This window comes from Salmo salar, chromosome ssa02 (assembly GCF_905237065.1).
Source record: "Salmo salar chromosome ssa02, Ssal_v3.1, whole genome shotgun sequence".
NCBI classification, from domain to species: Eukaryota; Metazoa; Chordata; class Actinopteri; order Salmoniformes; family Salmonidae; genus Salmo; species Salmo salar.
In genome coordinates, this window is record NC_059443.1 from 94,172,149 (window position 1) to 94,198,897 (window position 26,749).

Genomic DNA, 26,749 nt, shown 5'->3' on the forward strand with positions numbered 1-26,749 from the left:
AACCTGTAGCATAAAACCTGTAGTATAAACCTGTAGTATAAACCTGTAGTATTAAACCTGTAGTATAAACCTGTAGTATAAAACCTGTAGTATAAAACCTGTAGTATAAAACCTGTAGTATAAAACCTGTAGTATAAACCTGTAGTATAAAACCTGTAGTATAAAACCTGTAGTATAAAACCTGTAGCATAAAACCTGTAGTATAAACCTGTAGTATAAACCTGTAGTATTAAACCTGTAGTATAAAACCTGTAGTATTAAACCTGTAGTATAAACCTGTAGTATAAAACCTGTAGTATTAAACCTGTAGTATTAAACCTGTAGTATAAAACCTGTAGTTATTGTAGCTGTAACCTGTAGTATTAAACCTGTAGTATAAAACCTGTAGTGATAGGAGCTGTAACCTTTAGTATTAAACCTGTAGTATAAAACCTGTAGTATTAAACCTGTAGTATAAAACCTGTAGTGATAGGAGCTGTAACCTTTAGTATTAAACCTGTAGTATAAAACCTGTAGTATTAAACCTGTAGTATAAAACCTGTAGTATAAAACCTGTAGTATAAACCTGTAGTATAAACCTGTAGTATTAAACCTGTAGTATAAACCTGTAGTATTAAACTTGTAGTATTAAACCTGTAGTATAAAACCTAGTAGTATAAAACCTGTAGTATAAACCTGTAGTATTAAACCTGTAGTATAAAACCTGTAGTTATAGTTCTCTGTTTTTTTTTTAAACCATTCTGGACCATTTAACCCCAACAGTTTATATTATATATTATACTGTTTGTATAATTTATTATTGACACCAATAAAAAGATCAGATTATTGATCAGATCAAATTAAATCAAGTCTGATATACTATACTGTTTGTAAAATTAAATTAAATAAAGTCTTCCATTATCATCTTTGACCTGTTTTTAGTAGATTCTGTTTCAGCTGAAGAGACAGGTCTATATTTACTGCCCCCTTTACTTTCTCCACACACACACACACACACACACACACACACACACACACACACACACACACACACACACACACACACACACACACACACACACACACACACACACACACACTCTCTCTCTCTGTCTCTCTCTCCTCTCTGTCTCTCTCTCTCTCTCTCTTCTCTTTCTGTCTCTCTCTCTCTCTCTCTCTGTCTCTTGCTGTCTCTCTCTTCTCTTTCTGTCTCTCTCTCTGTCTCTCTGTCTCTCTCTCTCTGCCTGACATAGCCTACTCAGAGAGATATGATGCTATTCTGTCCCGTAGTAGCTCGCGCGATCCCGGTGCCTGCACGCGTCCGAGCCTTTTAACGTCGCAATCTCGGTCGACCCCCCCCCCCATCGCGACTGGTGGAAACTGGAAAAAAACGGACTCGGACACACACACGCATGCACGCGCTCTAGTCGTTTCCACATCAGGCCCCGGGGAGGGGATTACAACTGGCGGTGACGCGGGCACAGCTGTCCCGGTGTTGTTTATGTAATAAAGCCGTGATGATGATGGTGGTGGTGATGAAGCGAACTGATGGTAACTTTAAAAATATCCACCGTTTGTTTCGTTTTGATGATGGAGCGGCTGGTGATTACAACGGAATTTAACGGCGGGGAACTGGGAGGAGTGTATAGCTCGAGCTCTACGGTCACATGCACGTAAAAAAAGCACGCAACACAGCTCCGTGAGAAGAAAAAAAAAAATCAGCACATCGGAAAAAAAATCGGTTTGGAATTACGGTGCGTCTCGCAGCTCTTAACCTCTACCAGGGAGAGGGGTCGTCCCTGCGCGGACAGAGGGCAAACCGGAGAGAGAGAGAGAGAGAGAGACAACGGATAACGGGCATCTGTCGGTCTGAGGGGATTCAGACAGCAAGGGGGAGCCTGTTCGCTACTCGTAGCCGCATCGGAGCCACACCAAACCCCAATACATCTGCTGCTGTGACTCGCTGACTGACTGGAGGATGAACGGGAGGGATTAACGACGAGGGAGAGAGAGAGAGACAGAGAGAGGAAGAGGATGGGTAAGGACCAGGACTTGCTCCAGGCTGTGAAGACCGAGGATCTTCTGACGGCGCAGCGGCTTCTCCAGCGACCCAGGGCCGGGAAAACCAGTCAGTACACACACATACTGGACACACACACACTGGACACACACACACACATTGGACACACACACACACTGGACACACCCACACTGGACACACACACACTGGACACACACACACACACTGGCATTGCACACGCACGCAAACGTATGCAGACGCATGCCACACAACGATATCAGGACAGTGGCGTGGTGTGCGTGTGTGTGTGTGTGTGTGTGTGTATGTGTGTATCCCGCAGGTTGGGACAAATCCCATGTGATGTCGATAAGCACGCGCTTGCACATGTGTGTGAAAGAGAGAGACGATGAGGAAGATGATGATGATGAGGGAGATGAGGTGGGAATTGATGAGGGTGATGATGAGGGTGAGGAAGAGGAGGATGATGAGGGAGATCAAATCAAATCAATCCAAATTTTATTTGTCACATGCGCCGAATACAGCAGGTGTAGACCTTACAGTGAAATGTTAACCAAACAATGCAGTTTTAAGACAAATACCTCAAACAAAGATGCATTTGAAAAAGTAACAGTTAATAATAACAAATAATTAAAGAGCAGCAGTAAATAACAATGTGGAGGCTATATACAGGGGGTACCGGTACAGAGTCAATGTGGAGGCTATATTTTGGGGGTACCGGTACAGAGTCAATGTGGAGGCTATATACAGGGGGTACCGGTACAGAGTCAATGTGGAGGCTATATTTTGGGGGTACCGGTACAGAGTCAATGTGGAGGCTATATACAGGGGGTACCGGTACAGAGTCAATGTGGAGGCTATATACAGGGGGTACCGGTACAGAGTCAATGTGGAGGCTATATACAGGGGGTACTGGTACAGAGTCAATGTGGAGGCTATATACAGGGGGTACCGGTACAGAGTCAATGTGGAGGCTATATACAGGGGGTACCGGTACAGAGTCAATGTGGAGGCTATATACAGGGGGTACCGGTACAGAGTCAATGTGGAGGCTATATACAGGGGGTACCGGTACAGAGTCAATGTGGAGGCTATATACAGGGGGTACCGGTACAGAGTCAATGTGGAGGCTAAATACAGGGGGTACCGGTACAGAGTCAATGTGGAGGCTATATACAGGGGGTACTGGTACAGAGTCAATGTGGAGGCTATATACAGGGGGTACCGGTACAGAGTCAATGTGGAGGCTATATACAGGGGGTACCGGTACAGAGTCAATGTGGAGACTATATACAGGCGGTACCGGTACAGAGTCAATGTGGAGGCTATATACAGGGTATTACGGTACAGAGTCAATGTGGAGGCTATATACAGGGTATTACGGTACAGAGTCAATATGGAGGCTATAAGTCGCTCTGGATAAGAGCGTCTGTTTAAATGACTTAAATGTAAATGTAAATGGTACCGGTACAGAGTCAATGTGGAGACTATATACAGGGGGTACCGGTACAGAGTCAATGTGGAGGCTATATACAGGGGTAGCAGCAGCGTAGAAGAGGGAGGGGCAGTGTAAATAGTCTGGGTAGCCATTTAATTAGCTGTTCAGGAGTCTTATGTCTTTGGGGTAGAAGCTGTTTAGAAGCCTCTTGGACCAAGACTTGGCGCTCCGGTACCGCTTACCGTTCTGTAGCAGAGAGAACAGTCTATGACAATTTTTAGGGCCTTCCTCATGATGGAGATGAGGAGGATGATGAGGACGATGATGAGAATGATGAGGGAGATGATGATGAGGAAGATGAGGATGATGAGGAAGATGAGGGAGGAGATGATGATGATGAGGAGGATGAGGAAGATGAGGGAGGAGGATGATGATGATGATGAGGAGGATGAGGAAGATGAGGATGATGATAATGACGAGGAAGATGATGATGAGGGAGATGAGGATGATGAAGGAGATTATGAGGATGATGAGGAAGATGAGGATGATGAGGGAGATGAGGGAGATGATGAGGAAGATGAGGATGATGAGGGAGATGATGATGAGGATGATGAGGGAGATGAGGAAGATGAGGATGATGAAGGAGATGATGATGAGGATGAGGAGGATTAAGGAGCAGTTTATGCTGAATGTGATTGGATCTAGTGCTGTTATTGGTCATGTGACATCATGAGGAGCTGCCCATATACTGAAAGGCCTTATAATATAATGCTAACACAGACCTGCTATAATATGGTGCTAATAGACCTAATGCTAACACAGACCTGCTATAATATGGTGCTAATAGACCTAATGCTAACACAGACCTGCTATAATATGGTGCTAATAGACCTAATGCTAAAACAGACCTGCTATAATACGGTGCTAATAGTCCTAATGCTAACACAGACCTGCTATAATACGGTGCTAATAGACGTAATGCTAACACGGACCTGCTATAATATGGTGCTAATAGACCTAATGCTAACACGGACCTGCTATAATATGGTGCTAATAGACCTAATGCTAACACGGACCTGCTATAATATGGTGCTAATAGACCAAATGCTAACACAGACCTGCTATAATATGGTGCTAATAGACCTAATGCTAACACAGACCTGCTATAATATGGTGCTAATAGACCTAATGCTAACACAGACCTGCTATAATATGGTGCTAATAGACCTAATGCTAACACAGACCTGCTATAATATGGTGCTAATAGACCTAATGCTAACACAGACCTGCTATAATATGGTGCTAATAGACCTAATGCTAACACGGACCTGCTATAATATGGTGCTAATAGACCTAATGCTAACACAGACCTGCTATAATATGGTGCTAATAGACCTAATGCTAACACAGACCTGCTATAATATGGTGCTAATAGACCTAATGCTAACACAGACCTGCTATAATATGGTGCTAATAGACCTAATGCTAACACAGACCTGCTATAATATGGTGCTAATAGACCTAATGCTAACACAGACCTGCTATAATATGGTGCTAATAGACCTAATGCTAACACAGACCTGCTATAATATGGTGCTAATAGTCCTAATGCTAACACGGACCTGCTATAATACGGTGCTAATAGACCTAATGCTAACACGGACCTGCTATAATACGGTGCTAATAGACCTAATGCTAACACGGACCTGCTATAATACGGTGCTAATAGACCTAATGCTAACACGGACCTGCTATAATACGGTGCTAATAGACCTAATGCTAACACGGACCTGCTATAATACGGTGCTAATAGACCTAATGCTAACACGGACCTGCTATAATATGGTGCTAATAGACCAAATGCTAACACGGACCTGCTATAATATGGTGCTAATAGACCTAATGCTAACACAGACCTGCTATAATATGGTGCTAATAGACCTAATGCTAACACAGACCTGCTATAATATGGTGCTAATAGACCTAATGCTAACACGGACCTGCTATAATATGGTGCTAATAGACCTAATGCTAACACAGACCTGCTATAATATGGTGCTAATAGACCTAATGCTAACACGGACCTACTATAATATGGTGCTAATAGACCTAATGCTAACACGGACCTGCTATAATATGGTGCTAATAGACCTAATGCTAACACGGACCTGCTATAATATGGTGCTAATAGACCTAATGCTAACACGGACCTGCTATAATATGGTGCTAATAGACCTAATGCTAACACGGACCTGCTATAATACGGTGCTAATAGACCTAATGCTAACACGGACCTGCTATAATACGGTGCTAATAGACCTAATGCTAACACGGACCTGCTATAATACGGTGCTAATAGACCTAATGCTAACACGGACCTGCTATAATACGGTGCTAATAGACCTAATGCTAACACGGACCTGCTATAATACGGTGCTAATAGACCTAATGCTAACACGGACCTGCTATAATACGGTGCTAATAGACCTAATGCTAACACGGACCTGCTATAATACGGTGCTAATAGACCTAATGCTAACACGGACCTGCTATAATACGGTGCTAATAGACCTAATGCTAACACGGACCTGCTATAATACGGTGCTAATAGACCTAATGCTAACACGGACCTGCTATAATACGGTGCTAATAGACCTAATGCTAACACGGACCTGCTATAATACGGTGCTAATAGACCAAATGCTAACACGGACCTGCTATAATACGGTGCTAATAGACCAAATGCTAACACGGACCTGCTATAATACGGTGCTAATAGACCTAATGCTAACACGGACCTGCTATAATATGGTGCTAATAGACCTAATGCTAACACGGACCTGCTATAATATGGTGCTAATAGACCTAATGCTAACACGGACCTGCTATAATATGGTGCTAATAGACCTAATGCTAACACGGACCTGCTATAATATGGTGCTAATAGACCTAATGCTAACACGGACCTGCTATAATATGGTGCTAATAGACCTAATGCTAACACGGACCTGCTATAATATGGTGCTAATAGACCTAATGCTAACACGGACCTGCAATAATATGGTGCTAATAGACCTAATGCTAACACAGACCTGCTATAATACGGTGCTAATAGACCTAATGCTAACACTGACCTGCTATAATACGGTGCTAATAGTCCTAATGCTAACACGGACCTGCTATAATACGGTGCTAATAGACCTAATGCTAACACGGACCTGCTATAATATGGTGCTAATAGACCTAATGCTAACACGGACCTGCTATAATACGGTGCTAATAGACCTAATGCTAACACGGACCTGCTATAATATGGTGCTAATAGACCTAATGCTAACACGGACCTGCTATAATATGGTGCTAATAGACCTAATGCTAACACGGACCTGCTATAATATGGTGCTAATAGACCAAATGCTAACACGGACCTGCTATAATATGGTGCTAATAGACCTAATGCTAACACGGACCTGCTATAATATGGTGCTAATAGACCTAATGCTAACACGGACCTGCTATAATATGGTGCTAATAGACCTAATGCTAACACAGACCTGCTATAATATGGTGCTAATAGACCTAATGCTAACACGGACCTGCTATAATATGGTGCTAATAGACCTAATGCTAACACAGACCTGCTATAATATGGTGCTAATAGACCTAATGCTAACACGGACCTGCTATAATATGGTGCTAATAGACCTAATGCTAACACAGACCTGCTATAATATGGTGCTAATAGACCTAATGCTAACACAGACCTGCTATAATATGGTGCTAATAGACCTAATGCTAACACAGACCTGCTATAATATGGTGCTAATAGACCTAATGCTAACACAGACCTGCTATAATATGGTGCTAATAGACCTAATGTTAACACGGACCTGCTATAATATGGTGCTAATAGACCTAATGCTAACACGGACCTGCTATAATATGGTGCTAATAGACCAAATGCTAACACGGACCTGCTATAATATGGTGCTAATAGACCTAATATTGTTATAGACCTAATATAGACCTAATACTTTTATAGACCTAATGCTGTTATAGACCTAATACTGTTATAGACCTAATGCTGTTATAGACCTAATTCTGTTATAGACCTAATATAGACCTAATACTGTTATAGACCTAATACTGTTATAGACCTAATACTGTTATAGACGTAATATAGACCTAATATTGTTATAGACCTAATGATGTTATAGACCTAATGATGTTATAGACCTAATGCTGTTATAGACCTAATACTGTTATAGACCTAATGCTGTTATAGACCTAATATAGACCTAATACTGTTATAGACCTTATATATACCTAATTCTGTTATATACCTAATATAGCCCTAATACTGTTATAGACCTAATATTGTTATATACCTAATATAGACCCTAATACTGTTATAGACCTAATATTGTTATAGACCTAATACTGTTATAGACCTAATATAGACCTAATACTGTTATAGACCTAATACTGTTATAGACCTAATATAGACCTAATGCTGTTATAGACCTAATGCTGTTATAGACCTAATACTGTTATAGACCTAATGCTGTTATAGACCTAATATAGACCTAATACTGTTATAGACCGAATGCTGTTATAGACCTAATACTGTTATAGACCTAATGCTGTTGTAGACCTAATGCTGTTGTAGACCTAATGCTGTTATAGACCTAATAATGTTATAGACCTAATATAGACCTAATGCTGTTATAGACCTAATATAGACCTAATGCTGTTATAGACCTAATGCTGTTATAGACCTAATGCTGTTATAGACCTAATATAGACCTAATTCTGTTATAGACCTAATACTGTTATAGACCTAATACTGTTATAGACCTAATATAGTTATAGACCTAATGCTGTTATAGACCTAATATAGACCTAATGCTGTTATAGATCTAATATAGACCTAATACTGTTATAGATCTAATATAGACCTAATGCTGTTATAGACCTAATATAGACCTAATACTGTTATAGACCTAATGCTGTTATAGACCTAATATAGACCTAATGCTGTTATAGACCTTATATAGACCTAATGCTGTTATAGACCTAATGCTGTTATAGACCTAATGCTGTTATAGACCTAATATAGACCTAATTCTGTTATAGACCTAATACTGTTATAGACCTAATACTGTTATAGACCTAATATAGTTATAGACCTAATGCTGTTATAGACCTAATATAGACCTAATGCTGTTATAGATCTAATATAGACCTAATACTGTTATAGCTCTAATATAGACCTAATGCTGTTATAGACCTAATACTGTTATAGACCTAATGCTGTTATAGACCTAATATAGACCTAATACTGTTATAGACCGAATGCTGTTATAGACCTAATGCTGTTATAGACCTAATGCTGTTGTAGACCTAATGCTGTTGTAGACCTAATGCTGTTATAGACCTAATACTGTTATAGACCTAATATAGACCTAATGCTGTTATAGACCTAATATAGACCTAATGCTGTTATAGACCTAATGCTGTTATAGACCTAATGCTGTTATAGACCTAACGTATAGACCTAATACTGTTATAGACCTAATATAGTTATAGACCTAATGCTGTTATAGACCTAATATAGACCTAATGCTGTTATAGATCTAATATAGACCTAATGCTGTTATAGACCTAATATAGACCTAAAACTGTTATAGACCTAATGCTGTTATAGACCTAATATAGACCTAATGCTGTTATAGACCTAATATAGACCTAATGCTGTTATAGACCTAATGCTGTTATAGACCTAATGCTGTTATAGACCTAATATAGACCTAATTCTGTTATAGACCTAATACTGTTATAGACCTAATACTGTTATAGACCTAATACTGTTATAGACCTAATATAGTTATAAACCTAATGCTGTTATAGACCTAATATAGACCTAATGCTGTTATAGATCTAATATAGACCTAATACTGTTATAGATCTAATATAGACCTAATGCTGTTATAGACCTAATATAGACCTAATACTGTTATAGACCTAATACTATTATAGACCTAATATAGACCTAATACTGTTATAGACCTAATATAGACCTAATACTGTTATAGACCTAATGCTGTTATAGACCTAATGCTGTTATAGACCTAATACTGTTATAGACCTAATGCTGTTATAGACCTAATATAGACCTAATGCTGTTATAGACCTAATACTGTTATAGACCTAATACTGTTATAGACCTAATATAGACCTAATACTGTTATAGCCCTAATGCTGTTATAGACCTAATGCTGTTATAGACCTAATGCTGTTATAGACCTTATATAGACCTAATACTGTTATAGACCTAATACTGTTATATACCTAATGCTGTTATAGACCTAATATAGACCTAATTCTGTTATAGACCTAATATTGTTATAGACCTAATACTGTTATAGACCTAATATAGACCTAATACTGTTATAGACCTAATGCTGTTATAGACCCAATATAGACCTAATACTGTTATAGACCTAATATAGACCTAATACTGTTATAGACCTAATACTGTTATAGACCTAATATAGACCTAATACTGTTATAGACCTAATATAGACCTAATGCTGTTATAGACCTAATGTAGACCTAATGCTGTTATAGACCTAATACTGTTATAGACCTAATTCTGTTATAGACCTAATATAGACCTAATACTGTTATAGACCTAATATAGACCTAATACTGTTATAGACCTAATATAGACCTAATACTGTTATAGACCTAATGCTGTTACAGACCTAATACTGTTATAGACCTAATGCTGTTATAGACCTAATACTGTTATAGACCAAATGCTGTTATAGACCTAATATAGACCTAATATTGTTATAGACCTAATGCTGTTATAGACCTAATGCTGTTATAGACCTAATACTGTTATAGACCTAATGCTGTTATAGACCTAATGCTGTTATAGACCTAATGCTCTTATAGACCTAATACTGTTATAGACCTAATTCTGTTATAGACCTAATATATACCTAATACTGTTATAGACCTAATTCTGTTATAGACCTAATACTGTTATAGACCTAATGCTGTTATAGACCTAATGCTGTTATAGACCTAATACTGTTATAGACCTAATGCTGTTATAGACCAAATGCTGTTATAGACCTAATGCTGTTATAGACCTAATATAGACCTAATGCTGTTATAGACCTAATACTGTTATAGACCTAATGCTGTTATAGACCTAATACTGTTATAGACCTAATGCTGTTATAGACCTAATGCTGTTATAGACCTAATGCTGTTATAGACCTAATATAGACCTAATACGGTTATAGACCTAATATTGTTATATACCTAATATAGACCTAATACTGTTATAGACCTAATATTGTTATAGACCTAATACTGTTATAGACCTAATATAGACCTAATACTGTTGTAGACCTAATACTGTTATAGACCTAATATAGACCTAATGCTGTTATAGACCTAATGCTGTTATAGACCTAATACTGTTATAGACCTAATACTGTTATAGACCTAATGCTGTTATAGACCTAATATAGACCTAATACTGTTATAGACCGAATGCTGTTATAGACCTAATACTGTTATAGACCTAATGCTGTTGTAGACCTAATGCTGTTGTAGACCTAATGCTGTTATAGACCTAATACTGTTATAGACCTAATATAGACCTAATGCTGTTATAGACCTAATATAGACCTAATGCTGTTATAGACCTAATGCTGTTATAGACCTAATGCTGTTATAGACCTAATATAGACCTAATTCTGTTATAGACCTAATACTGTTATAGACCTAATACTGTTATAGACCTAATATTTTTATAGACCTAATGCTGTTATAGACCTAATATAGACCTAATGCTGTTATAGATCTAATATAGACCTAATACTGTTATAGATCTAATATAGACCTAATGCTGTTATAGACCTAATATAGACCTAATACTGTTATAGACCTAATGCTGTTATAGACCTAATATAGACCTAATGCTGTTATAGACCTAATATAGACCTAATGCTGTTATAGAACTAATGCTGTTATAGACCTAATGCTGTTATAGACCAAATGCTGTTATAGACCTAATATAGACCTAATTCTGTAATAGACCTAATACTGTTATAGACCTAATACTGTTATAGACCTAATATAGTTATAGACCTAATGCTGTTATAGACCTAATATAGACCTAATGCTGTTATAGATCTAATATAGACCTAATACTGTTATAGATCTAATATAGACCTAATGCTGTTATAGACCTAATATAGACCTAATACTGTTATAGACCTAATACTATTATAGACCTAATATAGACCTAATACTGTTATAGACCTAATATAGACCTAATACTGTTATAGACCTAATGCTGTTATAGACCTAATGCTGTTATAGACCTAATACTGTTATAGACCTAATGCTGTTATAGACCTAATATAGACCTAATGCTGTTATAGACCGAATGCTGTTATAGACCTAATACTGTTATAGACCTAATGCTGTTGTAGACCTAATGCTGTTGTAGACCTAATGCTGTTATAGACCTAATACTGTTATAGACCTAATATAGACCTAATGCTGTTATAGACCTAATATAGACCTAATGCTGTTATAGACCTAATGCTGTTATAGACCTAATGCTGTTATAGACCTAATATAGACCTAATTCTGTTATAGACCTAATACTGTTATAGACCTAATACTGTTATAGACCTAATATAGTTATAGACCTAATGCTGTTATAGACCTAATATAGACCTAATGCTGTTATAGATCTAATATAGACCTAATACTGTTATAGATCTAATATAGACCTAATGCTGTTATAGACCTAATATAGACCTAATACTGTTATAGACCTAATGCTGTTATAGACCTAATATAGACCTAATGCTGTTATTGACTTAATATAGACCTAATGCTGTTATAGACCTAATGCTGTTATAGACCTAATGCTGTTATAGACCTAATACTGTTATAGACCTAATTCTGTTATAGACCTAATATATACCTAATACTGTTATAGACCTAATTCTGTTATAGACCTAATATAGACCTAATGCTGTTATAGACCTAATATAGACCTAATGCTGTTATAGAACTAATGCTGTTATAGACCTAATGCTGTTATAGACCTAATGCTGTTATAGACCTAATATAGACCTAATTCTGTAATAGACCTAATACTGTTATAGACCTAATACTGTTATAGACCTAATATAGTTATAGACCTAATGCTGTTATAGACCTAATATAGACCTAATGCTGTTATAGATCTAATATAGACCTAATACTGTTATAGATCTAATATAGACCTAATGCTGTTATAGACCTAATATAGACCTAATACTGTTATAGACCTAATACTGTTATAGACCTAATATAGACCTAATACTGTTATAGACCTAATATAGACCTAATACTGTTATAGACCTAATGCTGTTATAGACCTAATGCTGTTATAGACCTAATACTGTTATAGACCTAATGCTGTTATAGACCTAATATAGACCTAATGCTGTTATAGACCGAATGCTGTTATAGACCTAATACTGTTATAGACCTAATGCTGTTGTAGACCTAATGCTGTTGTAGACCTAATGCTGTTATAGACCTAATACTGTTATAGACCTAATATAGACCTAATGCTGTTATAGACCTAATATAGACCTAATGCTGTTATAGACCTAATGCTGTTATAGACCTAATGCTGTTATAGACCTAATATAGACCTAATTATGTTATAGACCTAATACTGTTATAGACCTAATACTGTTATAGACCTAATATAGTTATAGACCTAATGCTGTTATAGACCTAATATAGACCTAATGCTGTTATAGATCTAATATAGACCTAATACTGTTATAGATCTAATATAGACCTAATGCTGTTATAGACCTAATATAGACCTAATACTGTTATAGACCTAATGCTGTTATAGACCTAATATAGACCTAATGCTGTTATTGACCTAATATAGACCTAATGCTGTTATAGACCTAATGCTGTTATAGACCTAATGCTGTTATAGACCTAATACTGTTATAGACCTAATTCTGTTATAGACCTAATATATACCTAATACTGTTATAGACCTAATTCTGTTATAGACCTAATACTGTTATAGACCTAATGCTGTTATAGACCTAATGCTGTTATAGACCTAATATAGACCTAATGCTGTTATAGACCTAATACTGTTATAGACCTAATACTGTTATAGACCTAATGCTGTTATAGACCTAATATAGACCTAATGCTGTTATTGACCGAATGCTGTTATAGACCTAATACTGTTATAGACCTAATGCTGTTGTAGACCTAATGCTGTTGTAGACCTAATGCTGTTATAGACCTAATACTGTTATAGACCTAATATAGACCTAATTCTGTTATAGACCTAATATAGACCTAATGCTGTTATAGACCTAATGCTGTTATAGACCTAATGCTGTTATAGACCTAATATAGACCTAATTCTGTTATAGACCTAATACTGTTATAGACCTAATACTGTTATAGACCTAATATAGTTATAGACCTAATGCTGTTATAGACCTAATATAGACCTAATGCTGTTATAGATCTAATATAGACCTAATACTGTTATAGATCTAATATAGACCTAATGCTGTTATAGACCTAATATAGACCTAATACTGTTATAAACCTAATGCTGTTATAGACCTAATATAGACCTAATGCTGTTATTGACCTAATATAGACCTAATGCTGTTATAGACCTAATGCTGTTATAGACCTAATGCTGTTATAGACCTAATGCTGTTATAGACCTAATATAGACCTAATGCTGTTATAGATCTAATATAGACCTAATACTGTTATAGATCTAATATAGACCTAATGCTGTTATAGACCTAATACTGTTATAGACCTAATGCTGTTATAGACCTAATATAGACCTAATACTGTAATAGACCGAATGCTGTTATAGACCTAATACTGTTAAAGACCTAATGCTGTTGTAGACCTAATGCTGTTGTAGACCTAATGCTGTTATAGATCTAATACTGTTATAGACCTAATATAGACCTAATGCTGTTATAGACCTAATATAGACCTAATGCTGTTATAGACCGAATGCTGTTATAGACCTAATACTGTTATAGACCTAATGCTGTTGTAGACCTAATGCTGTTGTAGACCTAATGCTGTTATAGACCTAATACTGTTATAGACCTAATATAGACCTAATGCTGTTATAGACCTAATATAGACCTAATGCTGTTATAGACCTAATGCTGTTATAGACCTAATGCTGTTATAGACCTAATATAGACCTAATTCTGTTATAGACCTAATACTGTTATAGACCTAATACTGTTATAGACCTAATATAGTTATAGACCTAATGCTGTTATAGACCTAATATAGACCTAATGCTGTTATAGATCTAATATAGACCTAATACTGTTATAGATCTAATATAGACCTAATGCTGTTATAGACCTAATATAGACCTAATACTGTTATAGACCTAATGCTGTTATAGACCTAATATAGACCTAATGCTGTTATTGACCTAATATAGACCTAATGCTGTTATAGACCTAATGCTGTTATAGACCTAATGCTGTTATAGACCTAATGCTGTTATAGACCTAATATAGACCTAATGCTGTTATAGATCTAATATAGACCTAATACTGTTATAGATCTAATATAGACCTAATGCTGTTATAGACCTAATACTGTTATAGACCTAATGCTGTTATAGACCTAATATAGACCTAATACTGTAATAGACCGAATGCTGTTATAGACCTAATACTGTTAAAGACCTAATGCTGTTGTAGACCTAATGCTGTTGTAGACCTAATGCTGTTATAGACCTAATACTGTTATAGACCTAATATAGACCTAATGCTGTTATAGACCTAATATAGACCTAATGCTGTTATAGACCTAATGCTGTTATAGACCTAATGCTGTTATAGACCTAATATAGACCTAATTCTGTTATAGACCTTATACTGTTATAGACCTAATACTGTTATAGACCTAATATAGTTATAGACCTAATGCTGTTATAGACCTAATATAGACCTAATGCTGTTATAGATCTAATATAGACCTAATACTGTTATAGATCTAATATAGACCTAATGCTGTTATAGACCTAATATAGACCTAATACTGTTATAGACCTAATGCTGTTATAGACCTAATATAGACCTAATTCTGTTATAGACCTAATATTGTTATAGACCTAATACTGTTATAGACCTAATATAGACCTAATACTGTTATAGACCTAATGCTGTTATAGACCCAATATAGACCTAATACTGTTATAGACCTAATATAGACCTAATACTGTTATAGACCTAATATAGACCTAATACTGTTATAGACCTAATATAGACCTAATGCTGTTATAGACCTAATGTAGACCTAATGCTGTTATAGACCTAATACTGTTATAGACCTAATTCTGTTATAGACCTAATATAGACCTAATACTGTTATAGACCTAATATAGACCTAATACTGTTATAGACCTAATATTGACCTAATACTGTTATAGACCTAATGCTGTTACAGACCTAATACTGTTATAGACCTAATGCTGTTATAGACCTAATATTGTTATAGACCAAATGCTGTTATAGACCTAATATAGACCTAATATTGTTATAGACCTAATGCTGTTATAGACCTAATGCTGTTATAGACCTAATACTGTTATAGACCTAATGCTGTTATAGACCTAATGCTGTTATAGACCTAATGCTGTTATAGACCTAATACTGTTATAGACCTAATTCTGTTATAGACCTAATATATACCTAATACTGTTATAGACCTAATTCTGTTATAGACCTAATACTGTTATAGACCTAATGCTGTTATAGACCTAATGCTGTTATAGACCTAATACTGTTATAGACCTAATGCTGTTATAGACCAAATGCTGTTATAGATCTAATGCTGTTATAGACCTAATATAGACCTAATGCTGTTATAGACCTAATACTGTTATAGACCTAATGCTGTTATAGACCTAATACTGTTATAGACCCTAATGCTGTTATAGACCTAATGCTGTTATAGACCTAATGCTGTTATAGACCTAATATAGACCTAATACGGTTATAGACCTAATATTGTTATATACCTAATATAGACCTAATACTGTTATAGACCTAATATTGTTATAGACCTAATACTGTTATAGACCTAATATAGACCTAATACTGTTGTAGACCTAATACTGTTATAGACCTAATATAGACCTAATGCTGTTATAGACCTAATGCTGTTATAGACCTAATACTGTTATAGACCTAATACTGTTATAGACCTAATGCTGTTATAGACCTAATATAGACCTAATACTGTTATAGACCGAATGCTGTTATAGACCTAATACTGTTATAGACCTAATGCTGTTGTAGACCTAATGCTGTTGTAGACCTAATGCTGTTATAGACCTAATACTGTTATAGACCTAATATAGACCTAATGCTGTTATAGACCTAATATAGACCTAATGCTGTTATAGACCTAAAGCTGTTATAGACCTAATGCTGTTATAGACCTAATATAGACCTAATTCTGTTATAGACCTAATACTGTTATAGACCTAATACTGTTATAGACCTAATATAGTTATAGACCTAATGCTGTTATAGACCTAATATAGACCTAATGCTGTTATAGACCTAATATAGACCTAATGCTGTTATAGAACTAATGCTGTTATAGACCTAATGCTGTTATAGACCTAATGCTGTTATAGACCTAATATAGACCTAATTCTGTAATAGACCTAATACTGTTATAGACCTAATACTGTTATAGACCTAATATAGTTATAGACCTAATGCTGTTATAGACCTAATATAGACCTAATGCTGTTATAGATCTAATATAGACCTAATACTGTTATAGATCTAATATAGACCTAATGCTGTTATAGACCTAATATAGACCTAATACTGTTATAGACCTAATACTATTATAGACCTAATATAGACCTAATACTGTTATAGACCTAATATAGACCTAATACTGTTATAGACCTAATGCTGTTATAGACCTAATGCTGTTATAGACCTAATACTGTTATAGACCTAATGCTGTTATAGACCTAATATAGACCTAATGCTGTTATAGACCGAATGCTGTTATAGACCTAATACTGTTATAGACCTAATGCTGTTGTAGACCTAATGCTGTTGTAGACCTAATGCTGTTATAGACCTAATACTGTTATAGACCTAATATAGACCTAATGCTGTTATAGACCTAATATAGACCTAATGCTGTTATAGACCTAATGCTGTTATAGACCTAATGCTGTTATAGACCTAATATAGACCTAATACTGTTATAGACCTAATACTGTTATAGACCTAATATAGTTATAGACCTAATGCTGTTATAGACCTAATATAGACCTAATGCTGTTATAGATCTAATATAGACCTAATACTGTTATAGATCTAATATAGACCTAATGCTGTTATAGACCTAATATAGACCTAATACTGTTATAGACCTAATGCTGTTATAGACCTAATATAGACCTAATGCTGTTATTGACCTAATATAGACCTAATGCTGTTATAGACCTAATGCTGTTATAGACCTAATGCTGTTATAGACCTAATACTGTTATAGACCTAATTCTGTTATAGACCTAATATATACCTAATACTGTTATAGACCTAATTCTGTTATAGACCTAATATAGACCTAATGCTGTTATAGACCTAATATAGACCTAATGCTGTTATAGAACTAATGCTGTTATAGACCTAATGCTGTTATAGACCTAATGCTGTTATAGACCTAATATAGACCTAATTCTGTAATAGACCTAATACTGTTATAGACCTAATACTGTTATAGACCTAATATAGTTATAGACCTAATGCTGTTATAGACCTAATATAGACCTAATGCTGTTATAGATCTAATATAGACCTAATACTGTTATAGATCTAATATAGACCTAATGCTGTTATAGACCTAATATAGACCTAATACTGTTATAGACCTAATACTATTATAGACCTAATATAGACCTAATACTGTTATAGACCTAAAATAGACCTAATACTGTTATAGACCTAATGCTGTTATAGACCTAATGCTGTTATAGACCTAATACTGTTATAGACCTAATGCTGTTATAGACCTAATATAGACCTAATGCTGTTATAGACCGAATGCTGTTATAGACCTAATACTGTTATAGACCTAATGCTGTTGTAGACCTAATGCTGTTGTAGACCTAATGCTGTTATAGACCTAATACTGTTATAGACCTAATATAGACCTAATGCTGTTATAGACCTAATATAGACCTAATGCTGTTATAGACCTAATGCTGTTATAGACCTAATGCTGTTATAGACCTAATATAGACCTAATTCTGTTATAGACCTAATACTGTTATAGACCTAATACTGTTATAGACCTAATATAGTTATAGACCTAATGCTGTTATAGACCTAATATAGACCTAATGCTGTTATAGATCTAATATAGACCTAATACTGTTATAGATCTAATATAGACCTAATGCTGTTATAGACCTAATATAGACCTAATACTGTTATAGACCTAATGCTGTTATAGACCTAATATAGACCTAATGCTGTTATTGACCTAATATAGACCTAATGCTGTTATAGACCTAATGCTGTTATAGACCTAATGCTGTTATAGACCTAATACTGTTATAGACCTAATTCTGTTATAGACCTAATATATACCTAATACTGTTATAGACCTAATTCTGTTATAGACCTAATACTGTTATAGACCTAATGCTGTTATAGACCTAATGCTGTTATAGACCTAATATAGACCTAATGCTGTTATAGACCTAATACTGTTATAGACCTAATACTGTTATAGACCTAATGCTGTTATAGACCTAATATAGACCTAATGCTGTTATAGACCGAATGCTGTTATAGACCTAATACTGTTATAGACCTAATGCTGTTGTAGACCTAATGCTGTTGTAGACCTAATGCTGTTATAGACCTAATACTGTTATAGACCTAATATAGACCTAATGCTGTTATAGACCTAATATAGACCTAATGCTGTTATAGACCTAATGCTGTTATAGACCTAATGCTGTTATAGACCTAATATAGACCTAATACTGTTATAAACCTAATGCTGTTATAGACCTAATATAGACCTAATGCTGTTATTGACCTAATATAGACCTAATGCTGTTATAGACCTAATGCTGTTATAGACCTAATGCTGTTATAGACCTAATGCTGTTATAGACCTAATATAGACCTAATGCTGTTATAGATCTAATATAGACCTAATACTGTTATAGATCTAATATAGACCTAATGCTGTTATAGACCTAATACTGTTATAGACCTAATGCTGTTATAGACCTAATATAGACCTAATACTGTAATAGACCGAATGCTGTTATAGACCTAATACTGTTAAAGACCTAATGCTGTTGTAGACCTAATGCTGTTGTAGACCTAATGCTGTTATAGACCTAATACTGTTATAGACCTAATATAGACCTAATGCTGTTATAGACCTAATATAGACCTAATGCTGTTATAGACCGAATGCTGTTATAGACCTAATACTGTTATAGACCTAATGCTGTTGTAGACCTAATGCTGTTGTAGACCTAATGCTGTTATAGACCTAATACTGTTATAGACCTAATATAGACCTAATGCTGTTATAGACCTAATATAGACCTAATGCTGTTATAGACCTAATGCTGTTATAGACCTAATGCTGTTATAGACCTAATATAGACCTAATTCTGTTATAGACCTAATACTGTTATAGACCTAATACTGTTATAGACCTAATATAGTTATAGACCTAATGCTGTTATAGACCTAATATAGACCTAATGCTGTTATAGATCTAATATAGACCTAATACTGTTATAGATCTAATATAGACCTAATGCTGTTATAGACCTAATATAGACCTAATACTGTTATAGACCTAATGCTGTTATAGACCTAATATAGACCTAATGCTGTTATTGACCTAATATAGACCTAATGCTGTTATAGACCTAATGCTGTTATAGACCTAATGCTGTTATAGACCTAATGCTGTTATAGACCTAATATAGACCTAATGCTGTTATAGATCTAATATAGACCTAATACTGTTATAGATCTAATATAGACCTAATGCTGTTATAGACCTAATACTGTTATAGACCTAATGCTGTTATAGACCTAATATAGACCTAATACTGTAATAGACCGAATGCTGTTATAGACCTAATACTGTTAAAGACCTAATGCTGTTGTAGACCTAATGCTGTTGTAGACCTAATGCTGTTATAGACCTAATACTGTTATAGACCTAATATAGACCTAATGCTGTTATAGACCTAATATAGACCTAATGCTGTTATAGACCTAATGCTGTTATAGACCTAATGCTGTTATAGACCTAATATAGACCTAATTCTGTTATAGACCTTATACTGTTATAGACCTAATACTGTTATAGACCTAATATAGTTATAGACCTAATGCTGTTATAGACCTAATATAGACCTAATGCTGTTATAGATCTAATATAGACCTAATACTGTTATAGATCTAATATAGACCTAATGCTGTTATAGACCTAATATAGACCTAATACTGTTATAGACCTAATGCTGTTATAGACCTAATATAGACCTAATTCTGTTATAGACCTAATATTGTTATAGACCTAATACTGTTATAGACCTAATATAGACCTAATACTGTTATAGACCTAATGCTGTTATAGACCCAATATAGACCTAATACTGTTATAGACCTAATATAGACCTAATACTGTTATAGACCTAATATAGACCTAATACTGTTATAGACCTAATATAGACCTAATGCTGTTATAGACCTAATGTAGACCTAATGCTGTTATAGACCTAATACTGTTATAGACCCTAATTCTGTTATAGACCTAATATAGACCTAATACTGTTATAGACCTAATATAGACCTAATACTGTTATAGACCTAATATTGACCTAATACTGTTATAGACCTAATGCTGTTACAGACCTAATACTGTTATAGACCTAATGCTGTTATAGACCTAATACTGTTATAGACCAAATGCTGTTATAGACCTAATATAGACCTAATATTGTTATAGACCTAATGCTGTTATAGACCTAATGCTGTTATAGACCTAATACTGTTATAGACCTAATGCTGTTATAGACCTAATGCTGTTATAGACCTAATGCTGTTATAGACCTAATACTGTTATAGACCTAATTCTGTTATAGACCTAATATATACCTAATACTGTTATAGACCCAATTCTGTTATAGACCTAATACTGTTATAGACCTAATGCTGTTATAGACCTAATGCTGTTATAGACCTAATACTGTTATAGACCTAATGCTGTTATAGACCAAATGCTGTTATAGACCTAATGCTGTTATAGACCTAATATAGACCTAATGCTGTTATAGACCTAATACTGTTATAGACCTAATGCTGTTATAGACCTAATACTGTTATAGACCTAATGCTGTTATAGACCTAATGCTGTTATAGACCTAATGCTGTTATAGACCTAATATAGACCTAATACGGTTATAGACCTAATATTGTTATATACCTAATATAGACCTAATACTGTTATAGACCTAATATTGTTATAGACCTAATACTGTTATAGACCTAATATAGACCTAATACTGTTGTAGACCTAATACTGTTATAGACCTAATATAGACCTAATGCTGTTATAGACCTAATGCTGTTATAGACCTAATACTGTTATAGACCTAATACTGTTATAGACCTAATGCTGTTATAGACCTAATATAGACCTAATACTGTTATAGACCGAATGCTGTTATAGACCTAATACTGTTATAGACCTAATGCTGTTGTAGACCTAATGCTGTTGTAGACCTAATGCTGTTATAGACCTAATACTGTTATAGACCTAATATAGACCTAATGCTGTTATAGACCTAATATAGACCTAATGCTGTTATAGATCTAATATAGACCTAATACTGTTATAGATCTAATATAGACCTAATGCTGTTATAGACCTAATATAGACCTAATACTGTTATAGACCTAATGCTGTTATAGACCTAATATAGACCTAATGCTGTTATTGACCTAATATAGACCTAATGCTGTTATAGACCTAATGCTGTTATAGACCTAATGCTGTTATAGACCTAATGCTGTTATAGACCTAATATAGACCTAATGCTGTTATAGATCTAATATAGACCTAATACTGTTATAGATCTAATATAGACCTAATGCTGTTATAGACCTAATACTGTTATAGACCTAATGCTGTTATAGACCTAATATAGACCTAATACTGTAATAGACCGAATGCTGTTATAGACCTAATACTGTTAAAGACCTAATGCTGTTGTAGACCTAATGCTGTTGTAGACCTAATGCTGTTATAGACCTAATACTGTTATAGACCTAATATAGACCTAATGCTGTTATAGACCTAATATAGACCTAATGCTGTTATAGACCTAATGCTGTTATAGACCTAATGCTGTTATAGACCTAATATAGACCTAATTCTGTTATAGACCTTATACTGTTATAGACCTAATACTGTTATAGACCTAATATAGTTATAGACCTAATGCTGTTATAGACCTAATATAGACCTAATGCTGTTATAGATCTAATATAGACCTAATACTGTTATAGATCTAATATAGACCTAATGCTGTTATAGACCTAATATAGACCTAATACTGTTATAGACCTAATGCTGTTATAGACCTAATATAGACCTAATTCTGTTATAGACCTAATATTGTTATAGACCTAATACTGTTATAGACCTAATATAGACCTAATACTGTTATAGACCTAATGCTGTTATAGACCCAATATAGACCTAATACTGTTATAGACCTAATATAGACCTAATACTGTTATAGACCTAATATAGACCTAATACTGTTATAGACCCTAATATAGACCTAATGCTGTTATAGACCTAATGTAGACCTAATGCTGTTATAGACCTAATACTGTTATAGACCTAATTCTGTTATAGACCTAATATAGACCTAATACTGTTATAGACCTAATATAGACCTAATACTGTTATAGACCTAATATTGACCTAATACTGTTATAGACCTAATGCTGTTACAGACCTAATACTGTTATAGACCTAATGCTGTTATAGACCTAATACTGTTATAGACCAAATGCTGTTATAGACCTAATATAGACCTAATATTGTTATAGACCTAATGCTGTTATAGACCTAATGCTGTTATAGACCTAATACTGTTATAGACCTAATGCTGTTATAGACCTAATGCTGTTATAGACCTAATGCTGTTATAGACCTAATACTGTTATAGACCTAATTCTGTTATAGACCTAATATATACCTAATACTGTTATAGACCTAATTCTGTTATAGACCTAATACTGTTATAGACCTAATGCTGTTATAGACCTAATGCTGTTATAGACCTAATACTGTTATAGACCTAATGCTGTTATAGACCAAATGCTGTTATAGACCTAATGCTGTTATAGACCTAATATAGACCTAATGCTGTTATAGACCTAATACTGTTATAGACCTAATGCTGTTATAGACCTAATACTGTTATAGACCTAATGCTGTTATAGACCTAATGCTGTTATAGACCTAATGCTGTTATAGACCTAATATAGACCTAATACGGTTATAGACCTAATATTGTTATATACCTAATATAGACCTAATACTGTTATAGACCTAATATTGTTATAGACCTAATACTGTTATAGACCTAATATAGACCTAATACTGTTGTAGACCTAATACTGTTATAGACCCTAATATAGACCTAATGCTGTTATAGACCTAATGCTGTTATAGACCTAATACTGTTATAGACCTAATACTGTTATAGACCTAATGCTGTTATAGACCTAATATAGACCTAATACTGTTATAGACCGAATGCTGTTATAGACCTAATACTGTTATAGACCTAATGCTGTTGTAGACCTAATGCTGTTGTAGACCTAATGCTGTTATAGACCTAATACTGTTATAGACCAATATAGACCTAATGCTGTTATAGACCTAATATAGACCTAATGCTGTTATAGACCTAAAGCTGTTATAGACCTAATGCTGTTATAGACCTAATATAGACCTAATTCTGTTATAGACCTAATACTGTTATAGACCTAATACTGTTATAGACCTAATATAGTTATAGACCTAATGCTGTTATAGACCTAATATAGACCTAATGCTGTTATAGATCTAATATAGACCTAATACTGTTATAGATCTAATATAGACCTAATGCTGTTATAGACCTAATATAGACCTAATACTGTTATAGACCTAATGCTGTTATAGACCTAATATAGACCTAATGCTGTTATAGACCTAATATAGACCTAATGCTGTTATAGAACTAATGCTGTTATAGACCTAATGCTGTTATAGACCTAATGCTGTTATAGACCTAATATAGACCTAATTCTGTAATAGACCTAATACTGTTATAGACCTAATACTGTTATAGACCTAATATAGTTATAGACCTAATGCTGTTATAGACCTAATATAGACCTAATGCTGTTATAGATCTAATATAGACCTAATACTGTTATAGATCTAATATAGACCTAATGCTGTTATAGACCTAATATAGACCTAATACTGTTATAGACCTAATACTATTATAGACCTAATATAGACCTAATACTGTTATAGACCTAATATAGACCTAATACTGTTATAGACCTAATGCTGTTATAGACCTAATGCTGTTATAGACCTAATACTGTTATAGACCTAATGCTGTTATAGACCAATATAGACCTAATGCTGTTATAGACCGAATGCTGTTATAGACCTAATACTGTTATAGACCTAATGCTGTTGTAGACCTAATGCTGTTGTAGACCTAATGCTGTTATAGACCTAATACTGTTATAGACCTAATATAGACCTAATGCTGTTATAGACCTAATATAGACCTAATGCTGTTATAGACCTAATGCTGTTATAGACCTAATGCTGTTATAGACCTAATATAGACCTAATACTGTTATAGACCTAATACTGTTATAGACCTAATATAGTTATAGACCTAATGCTGTTATAGACCTAATATAGACCTAATGCTGTTATAGATCTAATATAGACCTAATACTGTTATAGATCTAATATAGACCTAATGCTGTTATAGACCTAATATAGACCTAATACTGTTATAGACCTAATGCTGTTATAGACCTAATATAGACCTAATGCTGTTATTGACCTAATATAGACCTAATGCTGTTATAGACCTAATGCTGTTATAGACCTAATGCTGTTATAGACCTAATACTGTTATAGACCTAATTCTGTTATAGACCTAATATATACCTAATACTGTTATAGACCTAATTCTGTTATAGACCTAATATAGACCTAATGCTGTTATAGACCAAATTAGGCCTAATGCTGTTATAGAACTAATGCTGTTATAGACCTAATGCTGTTATAGACCTAATGCTGTTATAGACCTAATATAGACCTAATTCTGTAATAGACCTAATACTGTTATAGACCTAATACTGTTATAGACCTAATATAGTTATAGACCTAATGCTGTTATAGATCTAATATAGACCTAATACTGTTATAGATCTAATATAGACCTAATGCTGTTATAGACCTAATATAGACCTAATACTGTTATAGACCTAATACTATTATAGACCTAATATAGACCTAATACTGTTATAGACCTAAAATAGACCTAATACTGTTATAGACCTAATGCTGTTATAGACCTAATGCTGTTATAGACCTAATACTGTTATAGACCTAATGCTGTTATAGACCTAATATAGACCTAATGCTGTTATAGACCGAATGCTGTTATAGACCTAATACTGTTATAGACCTAATGCTGTTGTAGACCTAATGCTGTTGTAGACCTAATGCTGTTATAGACCTAATACTGTTATAGACCTAATATAGACCTAATGCTGTTATAGACCTAATATAGACCTAATGCTGTTATAGACCTAATGCTGTTATAGACCTAATGCTGTTATAGACCTAATATAGACCTAATTCTGTTATAGACCTAATACTGTTATAGACCTAATACTGTTATAGACCTAATATAGTTATAGACCTAATGCTGTTATAGACCTAATATAGACCTAATGCTGTTATAGATCTAATATAGACCTAATACTGTTATAGATCTAATATAGACCTAATGCTGTTATAGACCTAATATAGAC

The 26,749-nt window shown here is 34.5% G+C and overlaps 1 protein-coding gene across 1 annotated transcript in view; it reads left to right on the forward strand.

The window, feature by feature from the left end:
* The first annotated feature begins 1,212 nt into the window (after positions 1-1,212).
* LOC106593892 (caskin-1) overlaps positions 1,213-26,749 on the forward strand; it is a 116,956-nt gene continuing 91,419 nt past the window's right edge. The window contains exon 1 of the mRNA XM_045713565.1: positions 1,213-2,107. Within this exon, the coding sequence (XP_045569521.1) occupies positions 2,014-2,107 (94 nt within the window). The 5' untranslated portion in view covers positions 1,213-2,013. The remainder of the gene's footprint in view (positions 2,108-26,749) is intronic.